The sequence below is a fragment of the Nuphar pumila genome, chromosome 14, assembly GCF_984573655.1.
Source record: "Nuphar pumila chromosome 14, dmNupPumi1.hap1.1, whole genome shotgun sequence".
NCBI classification, from domain to species: domain Eukaryota; kingdom Viridiplantae; phylum Streptophyta; class Magnoliopsida; order Nymphaeales; family Nymphaeaceae; genus Nuphar; species Nuphar pumila.
The window spans coordinates 71,153,247-71,166,880 of record NC_143262.1 but is presented as its reverse complement, the minus strand read 5'-3'; the positions used below and the strand labels follow the sequence as shown (position 1 = coordinate 71,166,880).

At 40.8% G+C, this 13,634-nt stretch overlaps 1 protein-coding gene across 1 annotated transcript in view; it reads left to right on the top strand.

The window, feature by feature from the left end:
• The first annotated feature begins 5,433 nt into the window (after positions 1-5,433).
• The window catches only part of LOC149816948 (uncharacterized), a 29,784-nt gene continuing 21,583 nt past the window's right edge, over positions 5,434-13,634 (top strand). The window contains exon 1 of the mRNA XM_089986989.1: positions 5,434-5,777. Within this exon, the coding sequence (XP_089843115.1) occupies positions 5,434-5,777 (344 nt within the window). The remainder of the gene's footprint in view (positions 5,778-13,634) is intronic.

Sequence of the window (13,634 nt, the reverse complement as noted above, 5' to 3'; positions counted from 1 at the left end):
CTCTGAAACCCTCGCTCGCGCCCAAATGATCGAACCTCCCTCTCCCTGAAACCCTCATCCTCCGCCGAAACCATCACCTTCCGCCACTGAAACTCCCGCTACCCACCAACATCCTCCGCCACTCAAACCCTCGCTACCCACCGATAACCCCCACCCCCTCCGCCACTGCAACCCTAGCTACCTACCCAATCCATCCCCCTTTCGTCCCTGAACCCCTAAACCCCCCTCCTCCATTTTGTCTGATGCTCATCGAATAGTCCTCTGCTGCGGCCTCCATTCTCTCTCTCTGCTGCTCCTCGAATAGTCCTCTGCCATTTTGTTCATATCCTGCCCCCCCTTTGCTGATTTTGATTCTGTCCAACGGGGGCTGTTCACCCGCTCCACCAGGTAGCTCCTTCAGGTCCGCTCTATCGCCCACTGCACTTTCTCGTAGATGGGCCGCAAAACCTAGAGTCTCCCTCTCTCTCGGGGCTCCGTCGACAGTGTTCTGGGATTTTGGGGTTCCGACGACCTTTCGTCTAGGAGTCTGATATCCACCGCCATTTTTAGCGGCCACAATCACACTCCCGTGCCCTGGAGGCTTTATCTCCCTCCCAGACATCAGGACCGATTGCTTGATCTTCTTTCAGACGGACCTCCCCCTCGCCTCTTGTACCAACGGTCGAGGTTTTGGTCTTCTGAAGCCGTCGCCCACCAAGCCACAACCACTCGTGCAATGCCATCGCTCTGTGTCTCGCTGAGGTATCCCACCAGCCACAACCACAGAGACCCTCTATGTAAGATTTTTTCTCCCTCTCGACCTCTCTCTTTCAATCTTTGTTACATTTCTATCTCTGTCCTCTCTCTCTCTCGTCTCTTTTGGGATGAGGTTCGCGTGAATTTTCTGCCTGGCTCAATGCCATCCCCTTCCCCCTTCCTCTGGAGCTTATGCCCCTCACTCTCTCTGCGGTCCAACCAGCTAGCCCTGTCTTCAATCCTAGAGGCCTTGAACGAATGGGGGCTCGCTTTTTCCTTGCGTCGTCGAGGCGTCCGTGTTGCCCTTCCATTCCGCCTATCATTCCGTTTGTTTATTTCGCTTTCGGAGGTGTTCGATTCTTGTCTGGCCTCCGGTTCGTTGTTTCCTCGAGACATTCGTCGCTTCATGCGGTCCGTCAGGGTTGAAGCACTAAGGGCTTGCTCCATTGGTGCTCGTCTTCGAGCTCCATTTTTCTACCGCTGCTCTCCGTGTTCAGGCAGCTCCCACGGTTGGCAGGAGGTTTTGCCTTCATGGCAGCGGTCCTTCTCAAGAAGCATTTCTGGTTCGCGTCTCCTACAGGCTAAGTCGGGTGACTGGAGGTGTGCCGCTTGTTTGGCGCTCAATTTTCGTAAGCGTCACACATGCCTTCATTGTGCCTCGCCCTTTCGCTCCAGGCGTCACCCGGTATGCAGGCACTCTAGTGCTATCAGGCTTCCTCCTCCTTGAGATCGGGTTCCGTCCAAGGTTAAGAGCTCGTGGTGCAAGGCCTCCTTCTCGCCTTGGGTGAGAGTCGCCGAACTGCAGGACCCCTCCTCTTCCGTCTTGGCCATCAAGATCGGGTCATTTTGGGTGCCAACGCGTTTGTCACTGTCATGTCCGATGTCGTTCACGAGTAAGCGATTTATGCTTGGTTTGAGTCGGGTCCGACAAGGTGATCATCTAGCACAATTTGCTCCCCCTGGATCATGCAATACTTTGCATGTCCCTGCGCCCTCGTGTGACGCCGCCGGATGTTCGGGGTCTCCTTTCTGTGTTTCTTGCAAGTATGGGAGGTCGCCTAGGTGCTCATTGGGATTTGAGGGTGTTATGAGCTCTCCTAGCAGACCTAACCCTTTCTCTGCTACCCGAGGCATCTTTGAGGCCAGGAGAATGGTGGGTTACCCCTTCGCTTTCCCTCGCCCTCGTGCTAGGTGCTCTTGCATTGGGAGGGTGCGTGGGTTTAGCGTCGCTCGAGGATCGTTGCTATCTTTGGCCTTGGTGGCGCCGTCTTCGGTCGTTGCTAGGCTCTCGTGCTAAGCTGAGATCTCTGAGGGGTCGCGGAACGCTATCCGCTCGTCTTTCAAGGCTATATCACCCGTGGGTCTTTTCCATGATGGTCCTCAGTTTTGTGTGCCGGCTTATATGTTGCAGCTTACTATCCAGCCTTTCTTGGGGCCTGCATGCAACTTTTATCTACCCCGTTCAGTTCCCATGCTGCTGTCATCTTTCGTCGCCTATCTTTTGAGGGACTCAAGAGCCGGTATGGATTGGTGCCTTTGGGGGGCGCCCTGAGGTGCTTGGGCAGCTGGGGCTTGTCTGGGGGGTGGTGTTTGCGGCTATCATCCTTTTGTTTCACTCCCTATTAATGAGCTTTCTCGAGGCAGTGGGCTCGTTTGCAGGGGGTCTGACGGTGTTATCAGGTCTGTTAGGCTTTGATCGCCCCCCAACTGGTTTTTGAGGGCTCGGAGACTGGTTGATTGGTGCGATGCATCCTTGCTTTTAGTGGCAACGAGGGCTCTGGGCTTTGGCGTCTCGGTGGCTTCTAGGGCTAGGGGCTTTGGCGTCTCGGTGGCTTCTAGGGCTAGGGGCTTTGGCGTCTCTCCTTATATCGAGGTTTGCTCTGGTCGGGTGTGCTTGCCTCGGTCATCGACTTAGGTCTCGACGTGTGTAGTATCTGTGGGGATTTCCTATCGGCGTCTGAATGGTGATCTGGCCCCGCCTAGTATACGCTGCTTGCTCGTAGAGGGGTCCTCGTTCGTGGTGTCAGCTATCGATGATCGTTGCTGCCCCTATCCGTTATGTCGAATTTCATGCAGTTTCACCCCTACACCCCCTTCCTTCGCAGCTGTCGGACCACACTCATCTCCTATCGTGCTACATCCACTCAGGGAGTCAGGTTTCAGTGGGCAAGATGTTCCTCCCGTTCAGCAAGCGTCTTCAGTGGTCGATCAGTATTCTCAATGCAACCACCTATATTCTTTTTTGGGTTGTTCAGTGGACGTAGCAGCTCGGCGTCTTCATCTATCGCTCTCTCAGTCACAGTTGCACAACATCTCTATCATGATGGAGGAGTCGTTCACTGCTATCATCGAGGATTTGCCGTTGGTGGACGTTGGTGCCTCCGATCCTCCTCCAGTCTCCGCACTGTCCTCGTCGGTGATCGGAGAGAGCTCTTGGTCGGGGCGAGAGGGCGCCTCACTTAGGGGTAGGCGACGGTCTTTGAAGGTCTCTGCATCTCAGGTTGGGGTATCTCCAAGGCGTTCGACGCGGATCCGCTCTCCGCGGGGATTTCCTGATTTCTTGACATGAAGATTCTATGCTGGAATATCAGGGGCTTGAATTGCCCTCAAAAGCGCATGTTCCTTGCTAGTTGGATCCGGCAGAAAAACCCTGACCTTGTCGCTATTTATGAAACCAAGATGGCAGAGGTTTGTCGCTCAGTAGTATCTGAGATCTGGCGTGACGCAGTTTCTTTCTTCAAGCCATCGTTGCTATTTGCAGGCGATATCCTTGTCCTTGGGAGGCCGTCCCTTGGAGTCTACCAGCTTGATGAAGGCACATTTTCTCTATCCATCGCCATTCCCCTTCCAGCTAAGCCGATGCCAGTAGTGGTCACCATGGTGTACGGTCCGCACTGCCCGAGCCGTCGAGAGGAGTTTTGGGAGGACCTGAATAGGATCCTTCTGTCTTTCGGGGACCAACACCTCATCATGGGCGATTTCAGCTGCCTGTTGTCCTCCTCCGACTCGAGTAATCCTATCTTCTGCTCGACTTCTATGCTTGGGTTCCAAAATTTCATTCAATCGAACCAACTGTATTCTGTTCCGCATCATGGTGAAGCTTTCTCTTGGTCCAATCGTCGCGCTCGCCCATGCTACTGCTTGCTTGACCGTGTTCTTGTTTCTCCTGTTCTGCTGGCCTCGCTAAATGACCTCTCATGTTGTATTCTCCCTCCATCTGTCTATGACCATAGTCAGTTGGTCCGATGGGGGCATGGTTTTTCCCGCCACATCAAATTCAGATTTGAGCAATGGTGGATCACGGAGCCAGATTTTGAGTCTGTAGTCCATCTATCTTGGTGTGGCTCGTGCACCGCAGCTAAGGCGGCTACTCGTTGTGTGATTAAGTGTCACCGCTTGTCTCGAGCAATTAAATCATGGCTTATCTCGAGGCATATCAGTAAATTTCAACATATAGAGGATTAGGAGCGTGAGCTGTCGTCGATCCACCAATCTCTCTCAGACTCGGCCTCCATGTCGAACTCAGGTATTGCCTGCCTGAATGCTAGATCCGCAGAGCTGACTCTGCTTTTACGGTTGTGGCGCATGAAAGAAGAGATTCGGTGGAGGCAGCGGTCTCGTGCTATTTGGCTTAAAGCGGGTGACGGAAATACTCGCTTTTTTCACTCTGTTGCCTCTCATAGGCATCGTAGGCATGCCATTCCTTCCATATGCATTGAAGGTGTTTACCACTCTGAGGATCAGGTTCTACCAGCGGTGACTGATTTCTTCATCAAGCTTTATGCCATAAACCCCTCGGCCGGTGGGTCGATGGGTACGGACTTCATTCGTTGCATCGACCATGCGTTATCCAAGTCTTTGCAAGTGCCCTTTTCTAAAGAGGAAATCTTTGCGGCAATTACAACTTTGTCCGAGTGGAAAGCCTCTGGTTTTGATGGTTATCCTGTGGACTTCTATCGCACCTTTTGGACGTGTGTTAAGGGTGATATTCTGAGTATGTTCGCTGAGTTTCACCGCAACAGTCGGTTACCATCTATCTATCATCTGGCCATTGTATCTCTTATTCCGAAAGACGCTACGTCGGTGGACATAGCGCGATACCGTCCTATCTCGGTCTTAGGGGGAATCTATCGGATCATCGCCAAGGTATTGGCTACCAGGATGCGATCTGTCGCTAATCAGATCTTTTTAGATGCTCAATTTGCCTTCATTCTTCATAGATGGCTGCAACATTCATTTATTTTGGCCATAGAGGTGGTTCACTCTATGAAGTCCAGCGGGAGGCCGTTCTTTACTCTTAAACTTGACTTCCACAAAGCGTATGACTCGGTGCACTGGCCTTTCCTCTTTCACATGTTGGAAAACTTTGGATTTGGTCGGCGCTTCTCTAGCTGGGTGCGTGAGTTGGTCACTAATGCACAATCCCAAATTCAGATTAATGGAGCCTGTGGTAAGCAGTTCAAGGTTGGGCGTGGTATTCAGCAAGGATGCCCCTTGTCCCCTCTGCTTTTTAACATCGTTTTTGAAGGCATTGTAGTCTTGCTCAAGAGGGCCGTGGGGTGTGGTTTTATTAAGCCACTAGGAGTTTAAGAGTTCCAGAGCAATATTCTTACTTATGCCGATGATATGATTGTTTTCGGCGTTGGATCCATCGAATAGATGTTAAGAGTCAGGCTCATCATCCTCTTCTTCCTATCGATGTCGGGCCTCTCGCTATACAATGATAAGTGTTGCATTTCCATGATCAATGTTCCTCCGCATATGCAGGCCATTGGGCAGAAGATCTTTCAGTGTGCCACTTCGGATAAGTTTTTCTCCTACCTTGGTCTGTCGCTTCAGCTATCACGGATTCCATCAGTTGCTTGGAACGCCACTCTTCAAAAGGTTCAGACTAAAATTTCGACTTGGCAAGCCTCCTACCTTTCGATTGCCGACAGACTTACTCTTATCAAGCATGTTTTAAATGTGATGCCAGAATTTATTATGTCTATGTTTCTTATGCCTGTGGGGATCAATAAGAAGCTCTCTAGAGTATTGACCAGGTTTCTGTGGTCTGGGCAAGGTAACAATAAAAAACGTCACCTTGTGGGTTGGGAAACGATAAGGCTACCGCAAAATAGAGGGGGTTTGGGGATTTCAGACTCTAGGTTAAGAAGTATTGTTCTGGTTGTTAAGCAAAGTTGGCTTGCACATCAATCGGGGTCCCCTTGTGCGAATTACCTTTAGGCTAAATATGGATCAGTGGAGTCTTTGTTTGGGGGTCAGCACGCAATTAGGTCGCCCATTTCGCATCTGCAGAGATCGTGGATTCAAGCTTGGTCTGCTGTGTGGGGTGGTGAGGGCGACGATGTCGCTCAGAGCCAATTCCTTTGTAGAGCGATCACCCCGAATGGCTCCGTCCGCACTAAAGATACCTACCTTTCTCTCCTTCTGACAGGTGTGAATCGGTTCCATATGAGAATTATCTGGGGCAAAGGTCCTCCTCCGAGAGCGCGCTTCCTTGCTTGGCTTATTTTGCATGATCGGGTGCAGACGGATAGCTTCCTCAAGTCTATAGGTTTCTGTATTGTGAGTAAATGTGTTTTCTGCGAGAGGGCCGAGGAATCTGCGTTGCACCTATTCTGGGAATGTCAGGTCTTTCAAGATATCTTTAAGGTTACCTGGAATAAACCGGTCGTGTCCGTGCGCCAGGAGTCTTTCGTTGTAGACCTCTTGTGGGGACCCCAGCCAGTTCGTAGATGTAAAAGTTGGCAGATCATTTGGAGAACTTGGTTGCTCTCTTCCTGGTGGGCCGTTTGGATGTCGCGCAACAATGCTATTTTCAGGCAAACCCTGGTTAATTTCAACAAGTTAGTAAATTATATTTTGGCGGATGTATACGCATCGTTACGCATATGCCTTCCGGATCTTCAATGCCACTTGCCGCTAAGGCCTCCCCCGGATCCGGACTGATCGCCTCAGATTTTATCTGTATTTTGTGTCTATTTTTTGGCTTATGTGTTCTTTGTCTTGTTTGTCGGTTTCAACGGTTGTTGAACCTGTCGTAATGTTGATATCTTTGATTCGGCTCTCCGCTCCTTGCGTGGTGAAGAGAGAGAGAGAGGGGGGGGGGGTCATGCAGATGACACCAACCCCTTAGCGGGCCGCAGACCTAACTAATGGATTTCTGAAATTTTATTTGATTAAAAACGGGTCAGATGTTGGGCCGATCATGTTAGATCCGAATTTAAATACGGATATGAGTCGGCTAGATCGGAGCTGAATTTGGATCCGATGTAAAACTCGTGCAGTATACTTGAATCCAGATGTGCTAGACCGATAAAGAAACGGGGGTTGATAACCATTGTCACAACTGTCATCCTTGGGGAAGCTTGGCAATGAAAACTTCACAGTGATTGATTTTTTTTTTAGGAAACAAAAATTAAGAGTATATGTAAAACTTAAATAAAAAATATAAAAACTTGAAAAGCATAAAACATGTTTCTACGGCATTAATGACAGGATTAAAACCTGGTGGTTGCCAAAGACCCAATACTTTTGAAATATTCCACTTTTTATGATTTTTGGACTTTAAAATTGTGAATCATGCATGAGCAGCATGTCTGTTAAGCCTAGTTTAGATCTATTTTTATTTACTGAGTATATACATATGACCAGCAACGAGAAAAATAAATGCAATAGCTAAATGATGATGGGCAATATCGGTCAGCCATAACTTTGAGTTTGCGGATGGAATCCCCTGACAAGGGTTAGAATGGCAGTTCCCGCTCTTTGGGAGGTACCGAATAAATGACTACTAGAATCAGAGTTTTGGGCATAAAGATTCCACTGACCCGTAAAAAGTGGCATATATAACTTTAAGCACACTTTTTTTTTTGACAAAAAAATCTGGGGTTAGGTTGACCCGATAAGTTATACAACTCATACCATTGGGTTTTGAACTTGCATCGTCCCAACACAACCAAACAAGTGAAACTCCCTAGGTAAATTTAAAATCTTACCTTTTTTTTTGTAAGGCAAACTAAAGTTAAGCAGTAACCTTCATGTTATTAAAATAGCAAACATAATTACAAAGAAGGATTCGATGGGTGACAATCAAGAGGTTTATACTCCCAATGAGACTCATTTATCGCAGGATACATTCTATCTAAGCAACAAGCTAGCTGATTCTCAGATTTAGTAGCATGACTCAATCTCACTGGCCTAAATCTGTACAAGCAATTCAATAACTCAGAAGGAATCCTGCCGCTCCTTTCACGCCCCTCCAGAACAACCTTGCTGATTTCAATCAGATCTGTCCAAGAGCTTTCTATGTAAATTTGATTGTCCACTCTAACTGAAGACAATACGTCCATCCAACCACTCCACTCACGATCACCCAATTGTCCATGCTTTAAATTGTTGCCTGCATGAACGATCCATCTGACAAGAGTGGTTCTCATTCAAAACATCGATGATGCCAAAACGAAGACCTAAGAAAGCTTGAAAGAAGGATACAAGGAGAAGATAAGATCGCCAAAGCTGAACAGGAAAATTTGTAATCATGATTTTATGCCTTTGACACAGGAGATCTTTTAGTTATGATGATAAAAATCTCTTAAAAAGATTTAGGATATATAATTATTGCATGTAATTTTGAGTTTACTATTAATAACTCTCACCTGTCACAATGCCTAGGGCCTCCTATTTTGGAGGGACCTCCAAATTTTGGAGTCCATATAGGATGGATGCATGGCACATGCTGATGGCCTCCAAAATTTGAAGTCTAATTGCGGTTAATAGGGATATTTAAGTAATTATTAAATTATAATTTATTAATTATCCAAAAACTATAATTTTAATAAGTTAATTATCTAAATTTAGTAATAATTTTTTCAATCCTCAAAATTTAAAACTGTTAAAGTAATATTAATATTTTTTTACTTAATTCATTTATTTTTTTACAGCTTATTAAACTCATCAAATATTCTAAGCTAACCAAAATCGATAATCTAAAGGGTCTAAACTAAAACATCTCTCTCTCTCTCTCTCTCTCTCTATATATATATATATATATATATATATATATATATATATATATAAACAATCAACATCCCCAAATAATTATCCATAATTTGATTCAAGCATCTCTCTCTCAACAATCATCATCTCCAACTTAAATCTTGCAGGTATTTTTTGTTTTGTTTTATGTTCATTGATATTATAGTATCATAGTAATTACTAATTAGTATGTGCTTTTTTTACATCTTTCAAGTTTTAATATGATTACTCGCATGACCTTCAATCGAATTATAACAATCACATCCTAAATCCTATTCCAATAATCTTCCTACAATATACTCTTAGATGATTAATATTATAGTGTACACAATTTTTTATCACCAATTCGTGCATACGGACCATAGTTTTTTTTTAATTTGATGTTCATGTTAAAAATAATTTTTTTTAATCTTATGTGCTTCATGTCCAGGTTTACTTGGTCTTTCATGTCCAGGTTTACTAGGTCTTTCGCATGTGTGATCTGCCTAACAACTGTTGGATTCATTCTCAGGAAATTATCAGGTTTTATTGTTCTTTTATTTATATTTATATTTTTTATCTTGTTAAAATTATTGGCTTCTAGAAAATTTGAATAAAAAATTTAGTCATTTCTTAAAAAGGTGTTCTTGATAAGTTTGTTATTAATAGAAAAAATATAAATTATTTAAAATGATAATATCATTACCCACAATGAGAAAAATTTAGATGATGTTGAAATGAAAGAAAGTAAGACAATTATCAATAATTTAGAAGAACCAAGAATAATACTTGAAGAAATTCATGAAAATATAAAGGAAGAACATGAAAAAGTAAATAAGAAGCTTCGAGAACATTTAGAAGGGGAACCACAAATAATGACTGATGATTATATCGATATTTATGACCGAGGACATTGGCCAACAATAGATATAAAATTATGAGATTTATTAGTTAAAAGAGGTCCAATTAAAGAAAAAAATTCTTGATAAAAACTCTAAACATTTTTTTATGTTCCATTATTACCGAGAATTACCAAATAGAGAAAAACATGAAAGAAAATGATTAATTTATTTGAAAAATATTGATAAAGTGTTATTTTTGTTGTAAGTTATTCACATTGAAATCTAATAAAATTCAATTAGCTAATAAAGGAAGTAAAGATTAGAAGAACCTTAATACAATATTAAAAAGTCATAAAACATCAACTGAACATATTACTAACATGAATTCTTGAGTTGAGTTAGAAAAAATATTATTATAAAAAAAGACAATTGATAAAAGTATTCAAGAAAAAAATAATAAAAAAAAGAACATTGAAAAGAATTATTATCATTGTTAAGACTTTTGCAAAAACTAACCTAGCATTTCGTGGACATAATGAGAAGATATATCAAAAAAAAATGATTGGGTGAGAAGCTTGAGAGGTTAGAGAGAGGTTGGAGATGGATAAGTAGAACCTTAAGTAGTTAGGGATTATTTTCTTGATATATCTTCTCATTACATCCATTAAATGCTAGATTATGTTTTACAAGAGTCTTAATAACGGCAATAATCCTTACCAAAACTTTTTCAATGTTTTACAAGAGTCTTGATTGTTTTTGTCAATTATCTTTTTTTCTAGTAATTTTTTATCTAACTCAACCCAAGCATTCATGTTAGTAATATGTTCACTTGATTTTTAATGACTTTTTAATATTCTACTAAGATTCTTCCAATATTTACTTTATTAGCTAATTGAATTCTATTAGGTTTCAATGTAAATAACTTACAACAAAAAGAAAACACTTTATCAATATCTTTCGAATAAATTAACCATTTTCTATCATGTTTTTTTCCATTGGTAATTCTCTGTAATAATGGAACATAGAAAAATGTCTAGAGATTTTATCAAGAAAAAAAATTCTTTTATTTTTTTTTAATTGGGCCTCTTTCAACTAATAAGTCTTGTAATTTTATATCTATTGTTGGCCAATATCCTAGGTTATAAATATTGATAGAATTATTAGATATTATTTATGGTTCCCCTACTAAATGTTCTTGAAGTTCCTCATTTACTTTTTCATGTTCTTCCTCTATATTTTCATGAATTTCTGCAGGTATTATTCTTGGTTCTTCTAAATTATTGATAATTTTCTCACTTTCTTTCATTTTAACATCTTCTAAATTTTTATCATTGTGGGTAAAAGTATTATCATTTTAAGTAATTTATATTTTTCTTATTAATAACAAACTTATAAAGAGCACAATAGGGCTCCTTCTCTTTGGTATGGAAAAGATGTAATCCCATGTTCTTCGGGGGTTTGACCATAAGGACTTTCTTCTGTTTGAAACAAAGACAACTGCAGGCAGACACGTCCATGCAGGCAAAAGGGACCCTCTTGAGAAGCAACTATATTTTTTATTTTTTATTTTTTATTTTCATGGTTTTTATGTCTAAATTCAAATTTTCTAGAAGATAATAATTATAACAAGATAGAAAATAAAAATGTAAATAAAAAACAATAAAACCTGATATATTTTTTAGAATGAAACCAACAATTGTTATGCATACCACACGTGAGAGGCCTAGTAAACCTAGACATGGAGCATATAAGATTAAAAAAAATTAATTTTAACATGAGCATCAAATAAAAAAAAACACCTCATGTTCTGTATACATGAACTGATGAACAAAAATTTTGTACACTATTAAATATTAATCATCTAAAACTAAAAATAGAGAAGAATATATTATAGAAAGATTATTGGACTAGTATTTAGAACAAAGTTATTATAATTCAATTAAAGTCATGCGAGTGATCATATTGAAACTTGAAAGATGCAAAAAAACACTTACTAATTAGTAATTACTATGATACTATAATATCAATGAACATAAAACAAGAAAAAAATAAAAAATAAAAAAATTACCTACAAGATTCAAGTTGGAGATGTTGATCATTGAGAGAGAAAGAAAAATGCTTGAAGTGGATTTTAGATAATTATTTAAGGATGTTGATCATTTAGAGAGAGGTGATTCAATTTAGGCACTTTAGGTTACCGATTTTTGTTAGGTTAGAATATTTAATGAATTTAATCAGCTGTAAAAAGTTAATGAATTAGGTAAAAAATTATACTATTACTTTAACGGTTTAAAATTTTAAGGACTGAGAAAATTTATTACTAGGTTTAGATAATTAACTTATTAAAATTGCCTAAATTATAGCATTTAGATAATTAATAAATTATTTCATAATTACCTAAATATCTCTATTAATCTGATTTGAACTCTAAATTTTGGTGGCCTTTCCAAAATAGGAGGCCCTAGGTGGAGGCCTCAAATCTCAAAGACGCCAGTCGACCCTGGGTAGCACACTCTTGATCTAACATATCCGCCTTGGGAAAAGAAGGCGAATCGAGTTTTTCCTGTTTCAAACAATTGGAGTGGCAGATTCAGAAAAATATTTAGTGTAGCATAGTGCGCACTAAAAAGGTTAAAAAATTATTGTATGAAGCATAGTTCAAACTACTGGAATCAATGACAAGAATAGGAATATTGCAGCGAGAAACAATAACACAAGAATCATAAGTAGGCTCAACATACCGGTATGTTCAATTGTATATCTAGTATGAAGGCCATTGTATAGCCCAATTAATATGCATTAAAAAAGGCGTCTATTGGAATCTAATAAACTAAAAAATAATTCATAGTTGAATTTATGTTATAAGTTTATTGTATATAAAAAAATCAGAAGCATTTGAATATAAGTTGTCAAAAGCATACAAATTTTATGCAGTTCTTGTATAGAAAAAATTGAAGAGTGTTAATTATGACACAAGGCTTATAGTAACAATGCCAAGTCTCATGAATATTGTAACCATTTTACAGAGGGGGTTTCATGTCATTCCAAAAGTCTGGTGATGAGGCAAAATAATAGGCAGACAACCTGAATGAGCCTAGGCATGTGCTTATGTGCACTATGGTCACACTCTACTAATTTAAAGCTCGGTTCAGATAAGCTAATTTGCACTATCAATCCCTAAAGAAAGAAAGAATAATCCTAATAAAATAAAAATTAGGCATGCATCCAATGGATCCAAAAGTACAATCAATAAGAAATAATAGGTTGGCAACCTAAATCACCAAAAGTATTTCCCAATTATTTCTACAGATGCCAACTCTTAGGAAGAGCAGCTCAACTTTAGAAAAAACATGATGAGAGTGCAATAAAGAAAGAAAAACTATCAATCCCTAAAGAAAGAATGTGCTTAAGCACAAATATAAGTCCACTAAAGGACAATACAAAAGACAAATCCAATACAAAAACACAAAAGTGCATACAAAGGTTACCAAAGATATATATATATATATATATATATGACTATTTAACATCCTCCCTCAAACTTACGATGTGATCACTATAAATTTGTTAAGAAAAAAAAATGAATCAAGGTGCACAAAAAGCTTTGGTGAAAAAATATGTAAGCTAATATTTTGAAGTGACATACGGCAACTGAATAGCCCCTCTCAAGTATTCATCCCAGATTCAGGCCTAATTTTTGAAGAAATGGGTTAGGTTGACCTGGATTCGAACTTCATTCAATCCAGAGTTTGTGGCTCGTGGGACCCACCAAGGGAGATGTCCTTCCTCATTTATGAAGCAAGCTAAGAACAAAGGATCCCTTAATGGTTTGGGATATTTGTGGAGAGCCTAAATTTAGCCTACGCCTAATCATGAATTATGTGGACCCAATTGATGAAGACTCAAATCCATTACCCCAAGTACTTGATGCGGATCCAATCGTTAAAGACGCAAATCCAAATCCATTGGCCCAAGCCACCTTAGTATAACATCGAAGAATAAGTGAGATCCAGTTGTGGGATGCCCCCTCCAGAAATA